The sequence below is a fragment of the Glycine soja genome, chromosome 5 (genome assembly GCF_004193775.1).
Source record: "Glycine soja cultivar W05 chromosome 5, ASM419377v2, whole genome shotgun sequence".
NCBI classification, from domain to species: domain Eukaryota; kingdom Viridiplantae; phylum Streptophyta; class Magnoliopsida; order Fabales; family Fabaceae; genus Glycine; species Glycine soja.
In genome coordinates, this window is record NC_041006.1 from 33536242 (window position 1) to 33553974 (window position 17733).

Consider the following 17733-nt stretch of genomic DNA (forward strand, 5'->3'; position numbering starts at 1 on the left):
TTCTAGACCATTCCGCTATCAGCCAAAATCCAAATACTACACATTAACTGCAATTAAAGAACTTCCTTCCTTATGATGCCAGAGGTAGCATTGACTAGTTGTAGTTTCTATCACCTAACCCAGCAGTGCTGGAGTATCTATTAAAGACAACAGCAAATCCAATAGAAGAAGAGCTTTACAAATAATATCTCCAGATCTACAGGACACATATTCTACTAATGTCAGTCATGTTCTTAGTTCATGCTTATCCATTACGCTTCTATCTCTCTCACTTTATTTATTATGTTATCTAACTCTCTAATGCACTTCTTTATGCGTATTGGGTTGTTGCCCCTAGTCTTATTCTGAGATTTCATGTTTTTCTTCACATGAGTATGGTAAAACCACAAATGAAAGTATATTTCAATGAGATCACTTTTTAATTCTAACAGCTCGACACATGACACTTTTCATGCTGAGGACCACTAAACACCAGGATATGTAGTTCACATCTAGCATAAAAATATATGTACATACATTAGAACAACTTCATCTTCTTTATATATTGACATGATTTGTTGTTTGAGCATGATCGATTTTCGTTCTTACTAAAAGAATAATGTTTTTCTCATGAACAGAGACTTGGAGATCCAAATGATATTTACATAGACTTCCACTACGCGGCTGCCTAGTGCCGACATTGTTGTTGATGACAAATATTTATGAAAGCCTTAAGCAACATGTCCTATATGGAGACACAAGCAACACAGGAAAAATGGGTTTTCATTTTATACACAAATTGATTATTCTTTATTAATTCTCCTCTGACTTTCAATTGATGCATAATTTTTGTATACTCGTGACTTTGGCACACCTTGAACGGTGTTTGACTTCACAAAGTTAATTATCTCTAGATGAAAGACTCTGATCTCAAGCTCATTTGTTTATCTTCATAGCACCTCAGGTAAATGGAGTGGCAGGTTTTGAGTGATAGGTGTTGATTTGATATAATGGTTGGATTTATTTCGAAAGTACTTGTTTGCATTGCACATGAATAGCCTATTTCTAGGCGGTATGCACCGACTATACATTGTTAGGGCTACTTGGTATTTAATTACTTAAAACTTTATAACATTACGGTGAAATTCATGTCTAAGTCTATCTTTCTACTTGGCACAAACTCATAGTTTCTAGAGATTTCTTTTCTTTCTAAGAATTTGTATCACCTGTGGCAGGATGGTGTGCTTTCAAGCATACGCTAAATCAATGTTAAATTCTCTTGGGTGATTTGTAGGTGTTATATATTACCTCATCATGTCATACGGAGCATGATTATCCATCACTTTATACAAAAACAAATAATATTTTATTAATCATATATATGGATAAAATTACAACCTATGTCTTATTAGGACACGTATAATTATTGATTCATTGACAAATGTACTAAATCATCAAATAATATTCAATAAATAAGAGTTATTGTTTTTACGAGAACTTGCACAATATTTTAGCAAATATCACAAATTTTTACTATCTAAACTAAAAAATAAACAATGATGATTTGAGAATAGCATTCAACAATAAAGATTAAGTAAAACAAAGCTACAAGTTACAATATTTTTGGAATTTTTTGATAAACACACGATAAAATGATATGAAATTCAATGACGAAGGTGGCTGGGGTTAGATTTCACCAAACCAAGTTCTTTTTACACTAAAACATGATACTCAACTTGTAATTCAACGTTAATATCGATCACAATTTAAAAATGATATTCTAATCCCTAATGCACTGGTAAAAATACCTAAGTTCCTCTATTAAATGTTAATCCCTTACACATTAAACAAAGAAACTTGTTTTAAACTCAATGATCCAAAGATAACCATTACCTTTCATTCTATTCCTAGCTCCGAAGTTTAGTGGGCATTTTACCACAGTTCAAGAAAACATTTTCCTATAACAATTTCATCTAAAAATAAGCTACGGGAGGTTAATCCATAACAAGCTTAAGCATAGAAGTAAAAAATCAACATTGAAGAACTAGATGAATATATAACACTATTTCAAAAGAAATACATGAGAGCATAAGGTTCAGATACAATCTAACCCCAACAACAAAAGGTTTAACTATCCATTTCCATGAATAGAATCCAAATGCAAGAAAGATGAAGAACAATGGAATAAGAGAGTTGGAGAAGAACTTTAGTAAAAGAGGTGTTTTTACAAAATGAGAAAGCGTGTCAAAATGAGTGTAAAAATCTATTTATACAGTCCAAAAATCTGCACTTAAAGTAAGGGTCTGCTTAAGCAAAAAAATTTGGAGTTAAACAGATATTGTAGCTATGCAGTTTTGTACCTCTATTCAAATTCAGCTTAAGCCAAAAGCTGTTTGGCTGAAGCTGATTTCTTTTTTTTTTTTGCAACTTTCTTTTTCATCTTCTCCAAAAAGGAATTTTAATTTAGGTCTTCCAATCCCAATTTAAACACATTTGAGCTGTAAGTTCCACTTCAAGCTTTCACTAAACCTTGCTCCAAAAAATACAATTCAATCCAATTCAATATCCTACAAAATAATCCATCAATAAGTATATGCAATCTAGCAAAATGACAAGTTAAAGGGAACAAACTACAAATCAATAATTTGCATAAAAAAGACATAAACAAAGTCCTAAATAAGAGAAAAAAATGAGATAATTGCCTAAATTCACATGAGATAATCGACTTTCTTATACATTGGCTTAGGCTTTTACATTGGTTGACTGGAGATATAAGGTGAAAGAAGGTATAAGGTCGAAAATATTTTATACAATCTCATACATAGGCTTTTTAGCCTCTTATATCGACCTTTTTCCTTTATATTACTTATATTTGTTTTTTAGCCTCTCACATAAGCTTTTTAGTCTTAATTACTTACATTGATTTTTCGGTCTCACATTACTTACATTGGCTTTTTTGCCTCTTACATCAACTTCGGACTCACATTACTTATAATGGCTTCAGTCTCATATAACTTGCATCGGCTTCAACCTCAATACTCCTATGTTTAACTTGGGAGAAAAAGAAAAAGGTCTTTTATGGTTGAATTATCACATTGATCTTTAAAACACTTAATACATTGGCTTTGGCCTCATTTCTCTAACACATTGACTTAGGTCTTAAAATTATGATTTTACTTCAATAAATTTATTCATGTGCAAAAAGACAAAATAAGGTTAGACTCTACTTAATATGCCTACTAACACGAGCTGCAAATTATTAATGTTATATTCATTCATGCTTATTATGCCTCTTATTCATGCAAATTAATATGCTTACTTATTTGGAAGCACTCATTCAACTAAGATGTTGTAGCAATCTATACAAGAAACACCATAACACATTACTCAACCTACTCAAGTCTAGAATTTTCCAAAAACATTTAAACCCGCTAATAGATGCATGTGCACAACTCAACCTCCATAGGCCTTGAGTTCAAAATATTTCAAAATAATTTAAACACATGAACCAATACAGGTGCACAACTCAACCACCTTAGGCCTTGAGTTTATCAAACAAAACTCGAGTTACAAATTCCTCTTCTAAGCACAACACTTAACTTTGTAAGACTCACAATATTTTTGAAGTTTTCTTTACTTGACCTACACAAGTGTTGAGACACTTTTCCAAAACTTTCCCAAGTCTAAAAGTTTCAAAATTCAACTTTACTATTCTGGCCTACATAGGTCTCATGATAATTTACTGAGATAAATTCTTATGTTTCCTACATGTTGGACTATGTACACCCCCAAATGATTCACTATTTGACTTCTTCAGGTATTAGTTTTACATCTCAGCCAATTTCATTTAACATTTTATCGTACTTACATGTTCAAATCGGCACATGTTGTTACATGTCTATTCAAAACTATACTTGTTATTCATCATTCAATTTCAACTTAGAAACTCTATTATTATTTGTCATCCAATTCATCAATTGCAAACATGTTCATTCATGTTGAACTTTACCGTTACATTTTTATTATTGCTTAATTATGTTATATTTATTATACACATATATAAGCTTTTTAGCCTTACATTGCTTACAATGACTTTTCAATCTTACATTACTTATGCCGGCTTTTCAGCCTCACTTTTTAAATTAAGCTACTTTGACTTACAATTCTTACTTACACCACTCACGACTTGTAGGATTATGCAACATCGTTGCCATCATATAAAGAACTTCATAATTTTTTTTCATTAAGCCACTTTGCACAAACTGTGCTCGTGACTTGGGGAACTTGTGTACTGATTAAAATATAGTGGATAATTACTATTCACCCCACTTACTCAACTAGGTAACTTCCCATTCCAATAACTAACAAACTCTACTATTACAAATACATGGGTACACTGCAGGTAATTCATCTTTCAATTACATATTAACTCTGATAATTCACTTACTGACATAAGTATCAGAGTTTCTTTTACAAGTACCCACCGCTACCTAAAAAAGCTTGGCATACCAAGAAGGAGAATTAGAGAAGAGCACTCTAGAATTTGGTAAGAAAAGGATGATATATTAAAAGAGAGATTAAAGTTGAAAAAACAAAAAGATTATATATATGAGAATAGAATTTTTTAATAGTTTTTAAAAAATCCATTTATGTTTGTTTCCCTCCTTTGATATTTAAATATACAATTTAATCCATCACATCATTGAAGTAAACTATACTATTCTCTTCTATAATATTTTTCTAATGAAAGCTAACTTACATTTAATGGAAAAGTTAAAAATAAAATAAAGTGTCATATTTAAATAAGTCAATTAAGGAGAATATATATTTTAACATAAGAAAATTTGACAATACTTACGTCTATAATAGAAGGGGAATGCAATTTAACAAAAAAAAAATGGTATTTTAATTCAGTATTTTAAGAAAAATTTAAAATCAAATAATCTAGTATTTTAATAATTAATCGAAGAAAAAAAAAATTGTTTAGACCAAAATTCGAGGGGAGTGCCTTTTCAAGCATGTTTTGGCTTCTTTTTTTTTTTAAGATTTCAAAATTGTCATGTTATTTCTTTCTGTTTTGGTATTAAACACGTATTCATTGTTGGACCCATATTTAATTCGGGGGGGGGGGGGGGGGGGATTAAGCATTAAAATTTAAAGAAAATATTAATATATTTTGTAAAATAGTTTAACAACATATAGTTAAAAAATACATTACATTAAAAATATTAAACATATTTTTAAGGCCTCAAAATTATAAATAACAATAACCAATTTTACATGTCACTAATAGCTTTAATAAATGTATAATAAAAAAATTGATATTTATATTAACCATATCATTTTTACAAAAAATTCTATTAATTATATTCTAAAAATATACTAAATTTAAATAAATAATGTTACTCACTAAATTATCTTTTAGAATAGTAGTAGCCAACAACAATTGAACAATAATTAATTTACTTTCAAATAGTTGGAAAATAGGAGAAGAAAAATATTTGTTGTGACAAAGGCTGCAACATGAAGGCAGATTATGTAAATCTTTAGTGCAACTCGATATTTAATTTGTTTTTCTGAGTTTTACATTGCACTTGGGTTTGGATCTTGAGATCAAAAGCACAGTTAAACCTCACTATAATAAGAATTAAGAGCAAAGACAACATAAGAAAAACAAAAAAAATTATAAAAAAAAATGGTGAAAGAAAGATGAAATGTTTGTTGATGTGTTTCAAAATTCAAGTTGTTAAAGTTGTATACAGTGTCTGTAAGTTTGACCCATTGGCAAAGGTTAATAAAATCATTTGATTACAAATTAGAATTATTTATAACTTTTAAAATAATAATGATACTAATAATATCATAAAAGGAAAACTATTTGAGAGAAAAATAAGTAATACTCAAATATTTTATCTAAAAAGACAAAAAACTCAATTATGTCTACAATAAATATTACTAAATAATAGAATATTTTATTAAAAGATAATAACATATAAATGATATTTATTTACATAATTAAATTTTCTAAATAAAAATGACTACCTAATATTAATTATTTTTTAAAATTACCTAATTTTGAAAAACTAATTTGTAAAAATCCCGGGAGGCCAAGGCCCCAAGCATAAGCATAAGCGTAGGTCCGTCCTGGACAGAATAATCTCATGTGCTCAGTGATATTATGTTATTTATTTTTTTATGAAAAATTTAAAAAATATATTTATTTTTTATAAATAGTTAAATAAAAGATAAATCAAGGAAATATACTTATAATCATTTTTAATAAAAAGAAAAAGAATTTTTTTAATCAAACCTAAACTTTTAATATGTGTGGTGCTTTAGCTAAATGATAAGAATTATAAGATTGATTTAATGGACGGTCGGAATGAGGGTTTAAGATTTGAAGGAAAAAGAAAAAAAATTATAGGTCCAAATCACTCAATTAATATTCTAACAATAACTAACAACTAACATCATTGACTAATAAATAAACAAAAGGATGAACTTCACAACTAAAAAAAAGTGAGTTTCATTTCTAAATGAGTTTAATGTTCGTATTGTCAATATAACTTTCAATGTATAATTATTTTTGTCATTTTAAATTGAGTTCCATTAGGATTTATATCAAAGAAAAAGAAAGAATCTTGATGACTAATTTAATCAACCATTTATTTAATAATTTGTTATCAAATGGGATTATTTTTAAAATAAATTAAAAAAATTATTTGGAGCTTATTAAAATAAACTTTAAAAGAACTTATAAAAAGTTTATAAATAATTTCTATAAAATTAAGAAAATGTTTAGATGAATTTTTATAAAAACTTATTTGAATACATGAAAACAATATATACTTTCTTTATAATTTTATTTTAATTCACTTGAATAAAATATTTAGTAAAGCTTACTATCAATTGATTTATTTCAACAAGTTTCATGATTAGATTTGTCATTTGTGATATAAATTTTTATGTGATAAGCATTTATAATAAATATTTCATTAATTTATTTGAAACTTTTGATTGGTCCAATCTGATTTGGAACAGAACGCGTAGCATCTCTTTGGTTTGATCACACGTAGAAACTTGAAACACAGTTCTTTCAGTTGCACTTACCAATGAACCAGAGAAGCTCTTATAATCTGTGAGACTGTGACAGTATCTCCGTTTGTTAATGGCATCTTTGTACGTAAGACTAAGCAGGAGAAACATAGTCGAACAACTACCTCGTATTCGCTGTTGCCATGTCTCAGCTTCTCCAACCCATAACTATAACTCGTCACCGTTAAACCAATCCAATAAAAAATTATCGAATCTGATTCGAAGTGGTAGAATAAGCGAAGCGAGAACACTATTCGATTCAATGAAGCGCCGAGATACCGTTACTTGGAATTCCATGATTAGTGGGTACGTGCAGCGGAGGGAGATCGCCAGGGCGCGCCAACTGTTCGACGAAATGCCCCGAAGGGACGTTGTGTCTTGGAACCTCATTGTTTCGGGTTACTTTTCATGTTGCGGAAGCAGGTTTGTTGAGGAAGGAAGAAGGCTGTTTGAGCTGATGCCTCAGAGAGATTGTGTCTCTTGGAACACGGTTATCAGTGGGTATGCTAAGAATGGAAGGATGGACCAGGCTTTGAAGCTCTTCAATGCCATGCCGGAGCATAATGCTGTGTCCTACAATGCTGTGATCACTGGGTTCTTGCTGAATGGTGATGTGGAGTCAGCTGTTGGTTTTTTCAGGACAATGCCTGAGCATGATTCAACCTCTCTCTGTGCTCTTATATCGGGGCTTGTTAGGAATGGTGAATTGGATCTGGCTGCTGGAATTTTGCGTGAATGTGGGAATGGGGATGATGGGAAGGATGATTTGGTGCATGCTTATAACACCCTGATTGCGGGTTATGGCCAAAGAGGGCATGTGGAAGAGGCTCGGCGCCTTTTTGATGGGATTCCAGATGATGACGATGATGGCAATGAAGGTAAAAGGAGATTCAGGCGAAATGTGGTATCGTGGAATTCGATGATGATGTGCTATGTGAAAGCGGGGGATATAGTTTTTGCCAGGGAACTCTTTGATAGGATGGTGGAGCGGGATAACTGTTCTTGGAACACTCTGATCAGTTGCTATGTTCAAATCTCCAACATGGAAGAGGCTTCAAAGCTTTTCAGGGAAATGCCTAGTCCTGATGTACTTTCGTGGAATTCAATAATATCTGGGTTGGCACAGAAGGGTGACTTGAATCTTGCAAAAGATTTCTTTGAGAGGATGCCCCACAAAAACCTGATCTCATGGAACACAATAATAGCTGGTTATGAGAAAAATGAAGACTATAAGGGTGCTATTAAGCTATTTTCTGAGATGCAACTAGAGGGAGAGAGGCCAGATAAACACACATTATCTTCAGTTATCAGTGTGTCTACTGGGTTGGTGGATCTTTACCTTGGTAAGCAGTTACATCAGCTTGTCACAAAGACCGTTCTTCCAGATTCACCCATAAACAATTCCCTTATTACCATGTACTCAAGATGTGGGGCAATAGTGGATGCATGCACTGTATTTAATGAGATAAAGCTTTATAAAGATGTGATCACTTGGAACGCAATGATTGGAGGCTATGCATCTCATGGCTCAGCTGCAGAGGCCCTAGAACTTTTCAAACTGATGAAAAGGCTTAAAATTCACCCTACCTATATAACCTTTATTTCGGTTTTGAATGCATGCGCCCATGCAGGATTAGTTGAAGAAGGGTGGAGGCAATTCAAATCCATGATTAATGACTATGGTATTGAGCCACGGGTTGAGCACTTTGCCTCCCTTGTGGACATCTTGGGACGGCAAGGGCAGCTTCAGGAAGCTATGGATTTGATAAATACCATGCCATTTAAACCAGATAAGGCTGTGTGGGGTGCATTACTTGGTGCTTGTAGAGTTCATAATAACGTAGAATTGGCCCTAGTAGCAGCTGATGCTTTGATCAGACTTGAACCAGAAAGTTCAGCTCCATATGTGTTGTTATATAATATGTATGCTAATTTAGGACAATGGGATGATGCCGAGAGTGTGAGAGTGTTGATGGAAGAAAAGAATGTCAAGAAGCAAGCAGGGTATAGTTGGGTAGACTGATTGCCAATGAGAACTTTGATGTTTTAGTAGGATTTCAATCAGCACTAGATGTCAGATCATGCCATTGTTAGAGATGCTTGCATTCAACTTAACCATGTTAATACTGTCAGATAGGAAAAATGATCTTGACTGGTTAAGTACATGTTGATGTAAAATTTTACACGTTGGTTTGACTATTGACATGGAAGAAATAGTGTGTCTTCTGGCAAACGTTCAGAGGTAAGAAAGTGGTAGTTGATTGTTATTCTTGGATGGGTGTATAACTCTGAATTTGTAGCTCACAGACAACTGTCAAAAATCTCATAGCTCGTTTCATGTTGCTTTTGATAGATCAGTTTTCCAGTGTCAACAGTACGTGATTTCAACCTTGGATGGCTGGAAGATTGGTATGTTACAATTTTTCAATTGCTCCTCAAATAATTTTTTTTATGAAATGTGTTTGTGGGACCTTATGTATGGAATTTTTAACAAACTGTATACAAGATGTCAATCCTGTGCTTAACTACATTTGGAATGACAATTTCATCATCAATTGCATTGCCTATGAGAAAGAAAAGAATGTAGAAAGGGAAACATCATGCAAATTAGTGTTTTGAGGTTTATGCAGCATAGTTCTTTCTTTCTTTTTTTTCTAATTTTTCACATGTCAGTGGACTGATTGCTGATAATAGTTTGGTGCCAATTATTAGGACTATTTTTCACTCAATTTTTGCTTCTTGAAGGAGATCAAACTTCAAATCCCAACCCTTCCATCAATTTAGATATGCAGAATATCATGACATTGGACCAAGAATGGAATGCTTTGGGTTATCATCAGAGAAAGCTGAAGTTGCCCGTGGAGCATGGTACAAGGTCACGCTGACAGGTTCTACAATCTGGATTTGCCTGCATATAAAGTGGTAGAATTTTATATGGAGGGCAATGAACAATTTACTTCAACAAGGTTCATTCTTTTAATAGAGAAAAGGTGCAAGATCCTTCTCTTTCCTTGATGTTAGATTTGGGAAAGTATGCATCTTGTGCTTAAAAGTGATTGTATCCCGACCAAATACTACCATTCCCTGATATTTATTTATTTATTATTTTTTATGAAGGGGGGTCGGGATCTTTAAATAGGAGATAGAACTGATTGTGAATATCTGCGTAGAAAGTAGAGACATTTGTTTTGTCACAGACAATGTGGTTATCTCAAACCAACTTTTTTTTAGAATAATAAAGGACTTCACAACATCCTCAAGTTGTCAGGGACTATAAGTTTGCTCAAAGAGATCCATGAAGCATATCTTGAAATGAGACGAGGCTTCTTCAATGTGAACTTGTCTCTAAAGTTTGAAGAGCATTAAAATCTTATCTTACCAAAATTTAAAGTTATATACACCCTTACTTTCTTTAGAAAAATTTACTTTAGAGGAGCTATTTTTTCCCCTGCAATAAAATTTTAACACATCCTCTTCATTGCACATTATATTTGGAAACCGCCAGAGCATATAGATGAGCTTAATGCAGAATTATGGATGCAATCTTTCTGTCCTTTCATGAAGCAAGTGATTGTAGAGTTGGCAAAGTAATTTGAATTTATGAATGATGGCCACAGGAAATCATTACCTGGATGCAGAAACTTAAATGTGCTTGGTACTTTGGTTCATATAAATATTTTTTATATATTTTTTTTCAATTACTAAAATATCACATTATTTTCACTTTGTATCTCGTTTACAAATATTGATATAAGAAATGATAAAAATATTTTAACTAAAAACGCCCTAAGCTTGTGGGCAGCTCATAGCAAATAGTAAAATCTTGGATGAAAAATAAAGCATCATTTTTCTCAGGCAAATTGCGGTTGACTTTCGCCAAACCCAAATTTAATCTAGGTTGAAAATTCCTTCATAATTTCTTTGTCAATTGGAAATCTGGCATTGTCTATCGGGCATATGTTGGAGTGGTTTGATTTGAGAAAATGCTTATAATTTTGATTTTCTGAAAATAGTTTTTATTTTTAAATTTTCATGATTTAAAATGTTCATTTTCACTTCCTATTTTCTATTTTTATGAAATGAAAGTAATGAAAATGTTTATTTCTGAATTGTAATTTATTTATTGTTGTAAGAGTTAATAATAAACATATTCTTTCATTTCTTAAATTGGGACGGAGTTGTTTCTTGTGAGATTACTCTCATTCATGCGATTGCTTTGGCACCACAGAAGACCAATAGAGATGCATAGAGGCATAAAATTCTTATTCTATTCTTTCTAAACTTTCAGTATTTAAACTTAAAAATTCAAATATACATTTATCCTCAACAAAAGCTGCTCCAACTTTATCTCAGGCACATTCATTCCTCCTCCATAGACAATTTTATTTCAAAAGGGTTGATCATATCATATGTTAGATAAAGCAACATGAAATTTTGAAGCGCGCGTAATCAATTGGACACTTATTTTTTTTTGCAGTAACAGGATCCAAACAGAATAGTAATAGATGGAAGAAAGTAAGACGAAAGAGAATCCTGTTAAAGAATTCCACACCTCTAGGTGTGACCTTATTTTTTTCGGGTCTAAGACGAAACATTCGCTAATTTAAAAACCTAACTCAAAATACTAGTGCATGTTTATTCATTGGGTTTCCGTTATATGGAACTCTTTGCCAATTCACTCTGGAAGCATATTTATTCAAATGAGTTGCCGTTATCATCTAATATAAAAACATTAGTATATGCTTCATCATATTATAATGCAATAGTTTAGGAATAGAAGTCAGCGCCTAGGTGCTTCAAGCCTACAATAACCAAAAGGCTATTTTGTAGGTGCAATATATGACACTTCAAAGAATGCTACAGTGCCTGTAATAAATTCTGTCAAAATAATAGCCATTATTCACTAACAACAGAAGTAGCAATTCTATCGCTTTACTTTATTCATGAAAAGGAGAAATGGTCTAGTTATCCTGGGTTTAACTCCAAATAGATTCACTTTGAGGCATATATATGAAATTAGCCAAGAATTATCCACTTCTTACAAGTCCAATACCAGTTGCTCAAGCTAACCCTTTCCTTATTTTAAAAGTGCAACCGCCACTGAACCGCCACTGAACCGCCACAACTTTTAAAAAATGCACATATTTCAATTCAAACAATCAGAGGGAAAAAAACCTTTCCTAACAGGAATCCTCCACCGCAGAGCTTGGTGTGTTATGAATGAAACAAAGATGGAGGCTGAAGCTGAAGCTTTTCACGTTAATTACAAATTTACCACTGCATTTTCCTTGTTTTCATTTTCAAATTACAAAGAAAACGTTGAAAACAAGCATTTTCAAAATTGGGCTTCATTTAAAACATTTCTTAAAATTTAAACAAACAAAACAGAAAGTAATCTTTTTCTTTTGGGGTGAGAGGAAGTTCTGATTTAACAATAATGCATTCAATACATAAAAACAAGACCTTGACACAAGTCAATTTCAAGACAAAAGATATAGTCAAATTGAACCATTGGTCCTTGTGGAATTACCGTATCTTATGCTTGCTATGCCTAAAAGCTATCTGTTTAAGATGATAACACATCCATGCCAACTGGTAACACACGGGATAGGAGAACAGTATGCTATTGAGATTTATTGATTTTGACTTCATGCTCAGATGGACAAGAAAAAAAAAATAGAAAGGATAAAAGACATCAGCCTGATAATAAACATATTTTAATGATCAGAGTTGAATGGACATTAATGATTCAGGTAAAACTTCCCTACTCTGTCAAATAGATCAATCTACAAACCAGACACTTCAAGAATTGTAAGAAGAGCAGCAAAATATCTCCAATTACAGACTATCTTTAATTAATACAAAATGATTTTCAATAACCAATATATCTCACAGAATGAAAATAAAGCATAAACGGCACATCATGCTTTTCAAAAAACTTTTCACTGCAATGAACATAAAACATAAACGGCTGTGCTACAGGAAACTACCAAGCAAGAAGCAACCCCCTAACTTTATAATCAAGAAGGCAGTGTAAGGTTCATATTCCTTCATCGTTTTTTTCCAGATGATGAACATCAAAAACATATATTGACTTTGTCTGGGTTACCTCAATGTCTGAGAGTTTTCCTTTCACACTAAAGAATAATTTGGCAAACTGAAATGTGAATACATTCAACCTCTGAACTACTGAGCTGGGGTAGAACTAGAACCAACATTACCCAAGCCCATCTTCTGCCCCAACAATGTTAGCTGCTCTACAAAGTCAACTCCAGTTAGCATTTCTGTTGTTCCATATATAATATGTTTGGCAGGTTGCTGATGTTGTGCAAGCTCTTGCAGACTACAATATTCAACGTAATTCCCACCACCAATCATGAACACAATTGCTTCCTTAAATGGTCCTTTCATATGGCTGCTACTTGCTCCCGAACCAGACTTTGGAGCACGGGGATCAAACGAGAGGTATGAATCTGTTTCAGGGTTTGGCCTCCCTTCAATCAAGGCCTCAACTGTCCTCGCCAACGCTAGCTGCCGGTCATTAGATAGAAGATTTTTTACACCAGCCGTCACTGCACTAATTGACTGTCCATAGAGCTTCTCAGCCCAATCAACAATATTACTTCTGCTGGCAGAATTTGCCGATGCCAACGAAACATTCAACGACTTGATCTTCTTCACATACTGAAAAGCAGCAGTATCAACCTCAGACTCTCTCAGCGCCGCTTCCACAGCTTCCACTTCCGACTGATTAATGGTTTCCGACGAAATGAGATATATGATGGCAAACCTAAGCTTATCCATCTTCGTTCCCTTCCCTTTGAGCACGCCAAGCAGGTCAGCCCGTTCAATGCCCCCTCTAACCATCATGTCATTCTCCTTCTTAGCATAAGAATCAAGAGACCTCTCCTTGATCTCGCCCAACAACACGGTCGCAATGTTGGTGTGCTTATCGATCACCTGCTTCCTCTCAGTCAACTCAGGCAGAGAATTCACAGCGTTCATCAAATGCTTCGTGTTCCCGATCAAATCCGTCCCATCAAACTCCGCGCCATGAGTCCCACCAGTCCTCTTGTTCACCTCATCCACATCCTTCTTATACTTATTCAACTGCGTCTCAATCTCCACCGCAACCTCCGGGAACTCCAACGACCCATTCGCAACCCAAAAAGAATCAGCACTATCCAACTCATAAGATCTCATCCCACCCTTCTCCCCCTGCACACTCAGCCTATTCAGCTTCAACCCCAGCACATCATGGACAAGCGGCCGGTAGCGAAAATCATGCTGAATTGCCACCGGCAACTCGAAATTCCGGTCGAAAATACACAACACAGGGCGCTGAAACGAGCTCACAAAGTTCCCACCCTCAGTAAACAAGTTATTCTTAGACAACAAGTGATCCCTAATCCGCTGATCCAACGCAGAAGCCACCATCTCCGCAGGGCCGCCACGCGGGCACCGAATAACCGGCACAACGGCCAGAGTCGCCAGCACGCAAAACAACCCACCAACGATCTTATCAACAAGCTCCTCAATTTCCTTGTCCCCAGCGGAAGGGTCGTTGAGTTGAACATAACAAGGCTTGTGGGCCAGCGAAAAAAGGTTATCCTCTAGGGTTACGAATTCCAGATACTGATCGTGAACCTTGGAGACTCGCTGAATCGAATCGGAATTTAGGGTTCCGGTGGCGAGGTCTTCGAGGAGGGGGCGAGGGATGGAGGTGGAGAAGTTGAGGTGGAGGCTCTGGTAGAGCGATTTGGAGGCGTCGGAAACGATGCGTTGCACGTTGGGTTGGTTGGGCTGGACGAAATAAACTGCGGGAACGTCGTGAACGGGCTTGCGATCCTTGTCGATGAGGAAGTAGAGGGTGACGCCGTGCTTGCGGAGGTCCTTGACGTGGATCAGAGGGGAGAGGATGTTCTGGCAGAACTTGTCGTAGATGAGGATCTTGTAGACCTCTTCGTTCGCGGTTCCGGCGGCGTTTAAGGGCTGGTTCAGGTTCAGCATGCGCGCGATGCATTCTGAAATGCAGAGATCATTAGTTAGTTAGTGTAAATATGCAAAACGACGGTGCGTTTTGGGAAATGCAGAGAGAGAGAGAGATCGGAGTTGAGTATTACCTGTTTGCTTCTGACGGAGATTCAGAGACATGATGGCTGTTGTATTGTTGGAGGAGCGATGAATTGGGATTGTGATGACGGTGGTCTGTGAATGATTTAGGTGAAATTGGATTGGAAATGGGATCTGGATTCAGATATATACATTGGGTCTTGCTCTTCTTATTACTTCTGCATCTAATTGCAGTCATTTTTTTATTTAATTTTATTATGGACATATATTATATTAGAATTTAAAAAAACTTTTTTAGTATAAAAAAGTTGTGGGAATTTTAAAAGTGAGAATGTAAAGATTTGTTTAAAAGATTTTTATGTGTTGGATTTTAAATTTAAATTTCAATGAATTTATAAGATTTAAAATAACATTGGATTTGAATTTTTTTTAAAAAAAATTGATGAAATTTTAAAAAATATTCAAAATTATAAGAGATTATAAAAAAACTAATAATCTACAAAAAAAAATAAAAATTCCCGTAAACAATATAACCAACCTTGATTCTTGATTTTTTTTTTCATGAAAAATAAATGATTAGGTTTTGGTTATTTAAATGGCAAAGCAAGAATGACATGATTATCAAAGTAAAAAACAACATCCACAAATCACAAATGAAGGCACACTCCAAGAGAAGTGTGAATATAGCAAAAGCCATTTCAAATAAATTTTTTTATATACCTGTTAAAGGGACTTGTTATTTCGACCTGATACACTCCCCTTTATATTTTTTTTTTCCAAAAATATCCTAAAACTTGATATTCACAATAGTGGTCATTTTGCACTCCCTTTTTATATTTTTTTTTTGCCCTCTTCAACTGCATATCACACCCCTCCGCCTCCCCCAGTCTCTAATTCACACCACCAAACAAGTTTGTGCATCCTCTTAAAGTGCTCGACCATTTGCAAATTGAAACGGAAATGCAATATCTCTTATCTCTAAACAAACATACATACCTATTTAGTCCATAATTCATAGGTAAAAAATAATTACAATAACTATAACACAAAAAAGGACTTTTTTTTATCTCCAATTTGATTTGTTCTCAAGACAGACTTCAAAATTACAATGATTTTCATTGAAAAAAAAAAAGAGATAAATGCTAGGATAAAAAAAATTCTAGAACCAAAATTGCATCCAATTCCCAATATCGTGAATGGCAAACTCAAAATGACACTATAATGTTGAAAGAATATGATTCAACAAGGATAAGTTACGTACAAATATTATTATAACTCTTGTTTATTAAAAGAATAAGAAGCAAATAAGAAGCAAATAAAGAGACTAGTGAGAATTGGTATTCAAAGACACCTTACGGATCTGCTTTGCAAGGAGTCCAAAGCTTTGTTGAAGAGATTTTGTTTGACGTTTTAGTGTTTGAGAAAATCGAAGTTCTGTTTGATTTTAATCTTGATTTTCATTTTCAACTTCAACCTAGACTTGCAAATGGTGTTAATAATTTTGAAGCAGAGAGGTGATATCTAGAGGCTAGCACGACGGCTCGGAGGGGTGCAATTGGCTGTTTAAGAGGCCAAAAGAATTACAGAATGGGGAGTGCAAAATCACCCCATTCAAAAGGCCAAAGAATTAGAAACAGGGAGTGTAAAATCAACATGTCATTGAAGATTAATTTCAAGGGTATTTAAGAAAAAAAATTTATAAAGGAGAGTGTACTAGTAACAATGGAAAGTGAAAATAGAAACTCCTGTTAAAAGGTAACTCCCTCAAAAGGAAGACCTATTCTCTTAGCATCCGTGTCTTTCTATTTGCAACTTCCAAATAGTTTTGAAAGTTCCAAACTTCTTGTCTGCTTTCAAATCCTCTGAGGCTTATTTGCAGTTAATGTTTTTCTTTGTTAGGGATCAAGATAGTCTCAAGTTGTGAAAAAAAATTGCATCAATCTGATCCATTGATTTAACTTATTTTATGATAAATTCATCTTTTAAAAGTGTAATAGTAAACTTTAAAGGTGAGATTAAGGAGTGCACATCCTCCAATTCATTTTGAAACTGCAGGGGATCCTATTTCCTTTCTTTAGTGATCTCTCGATTAAAATTATGAGTTGGAAAGTGCTTATCTATGGAATAAACTCCAAAATAAGAACTGTGAAAAGTGAATAGACTCTTTCATTATACTGTAACTTATCTATGGAATAATGAACTTGAAGCTCTTAGCAGAAGAAACTAACTAACTAAACTGCATGAGTTTTCTCTTTCCTCTGCAAAAGTTCTGCAAGTGTTTAAATGCCTCATAAATGCAACAATAAAGGACATGCAGTATTTTGGTCATTCTACGTATGTTTACTATATTTTTCTCCCTCATGGCTAGCAACCTATCTTAATATGGTATCAGAGCTCTTCTTATGAAGAGTTCTGTTGCGCTACCAATTTCACTCTTTCGTTTTCCTCTTTCTCAACGTTATTCACCATGAATGAGTTACTACTGAACTCGGAAAGCTATCTTTACCTCCATCCAAGTGAAAACCCAGTTGTTGCACTCGTCTCCCCAACTTTGGATTCCAGCAACTACTATTCATGGAGTAGGTC

At 34.0% G+C, this 17733-nt stretch overlaps 2 protein-coding genes across 3 annotated transcripts; one reads left to right on the forward strand and one right to left on the reverse strand.

The window, feature by feature from the left end:
- Positions 1-7012: 7012 nt before the first annotated feature.
- Positions 7013-10348, forward strand: LOC114412609 (pentatricopeptide repeat-containing protein At1g62260, mitochondrial-like). 2 transcript variants are annotated; one of them, XM_028376566.1, is made up of 3 exons: positions 7013-9316; positions 9428-9483; positions 9787-10348. In XM_028376566.1, the coding sequence occupies exon 1, from the start codon at positions 7148-7150 to the stop codon at positions 9095-9097; it is 1950 nt and encodes a 649-aa protein (XP_028232367.1). In that variant the 5' UTR covers positions 7013-7147; the 3' UTR covers positions 9098-9316; positions 9428-9483; positions 9787-10348. The 2 variants fall into 2 exon arrangements, with proteins under 2 accessions (XP_028232367.1, XP_028232366.1); XM_028376565.1 differs by having other exon boundaries at positions 9820-10348.
- Positions 10349-12819: 2471 nt separating this feature from the next.
- On the reverse strand, positions 12820-15357 carry LOC114412610 (SEC1 family transport protein SLY1-like). The gene is made up of 2 exons (XM_028376567.1): positions 15198-15357; positions 12820-15098 (listed from the first exon to the last, which is right to left on the reverse strand). Exons 1-2 carry the CDS (start codon positions 15226-15228, stop codon positions 13261-13263), a joined length of 1869 nt encoding a protein of 622 aa, XP_028232368.1. The 5' UTR covers positions 15229-15357; the 3' UTR covers positions 12820-13260.
- Positions 15358-17733: the final 2376 nt, after the last annotated feature.

Bases quoted from the DNA above. Each gene is read 5' to 3' on its own strand.
- LOC114412609 (XM_028376566.1), top strand. From the start codon at position 7,148: ATGGCATCTTTGTACGTAAGACTAAGCAGGAGAAACATAGTCGAACAA.
- LOC114412610 (XM_028376567.1), bottom strand. From the start codon at position 15,228: ATGTCTCTGAATCTCCGTCAGAAGCAAACAG. The intron at 15,099-15,197 runs GTAATACTCAAC...TCTGCATTTCAG, and splicing joins TCTCCGTCAGAAGCAAACAG to AATGCATCGCGCGCATGCTG.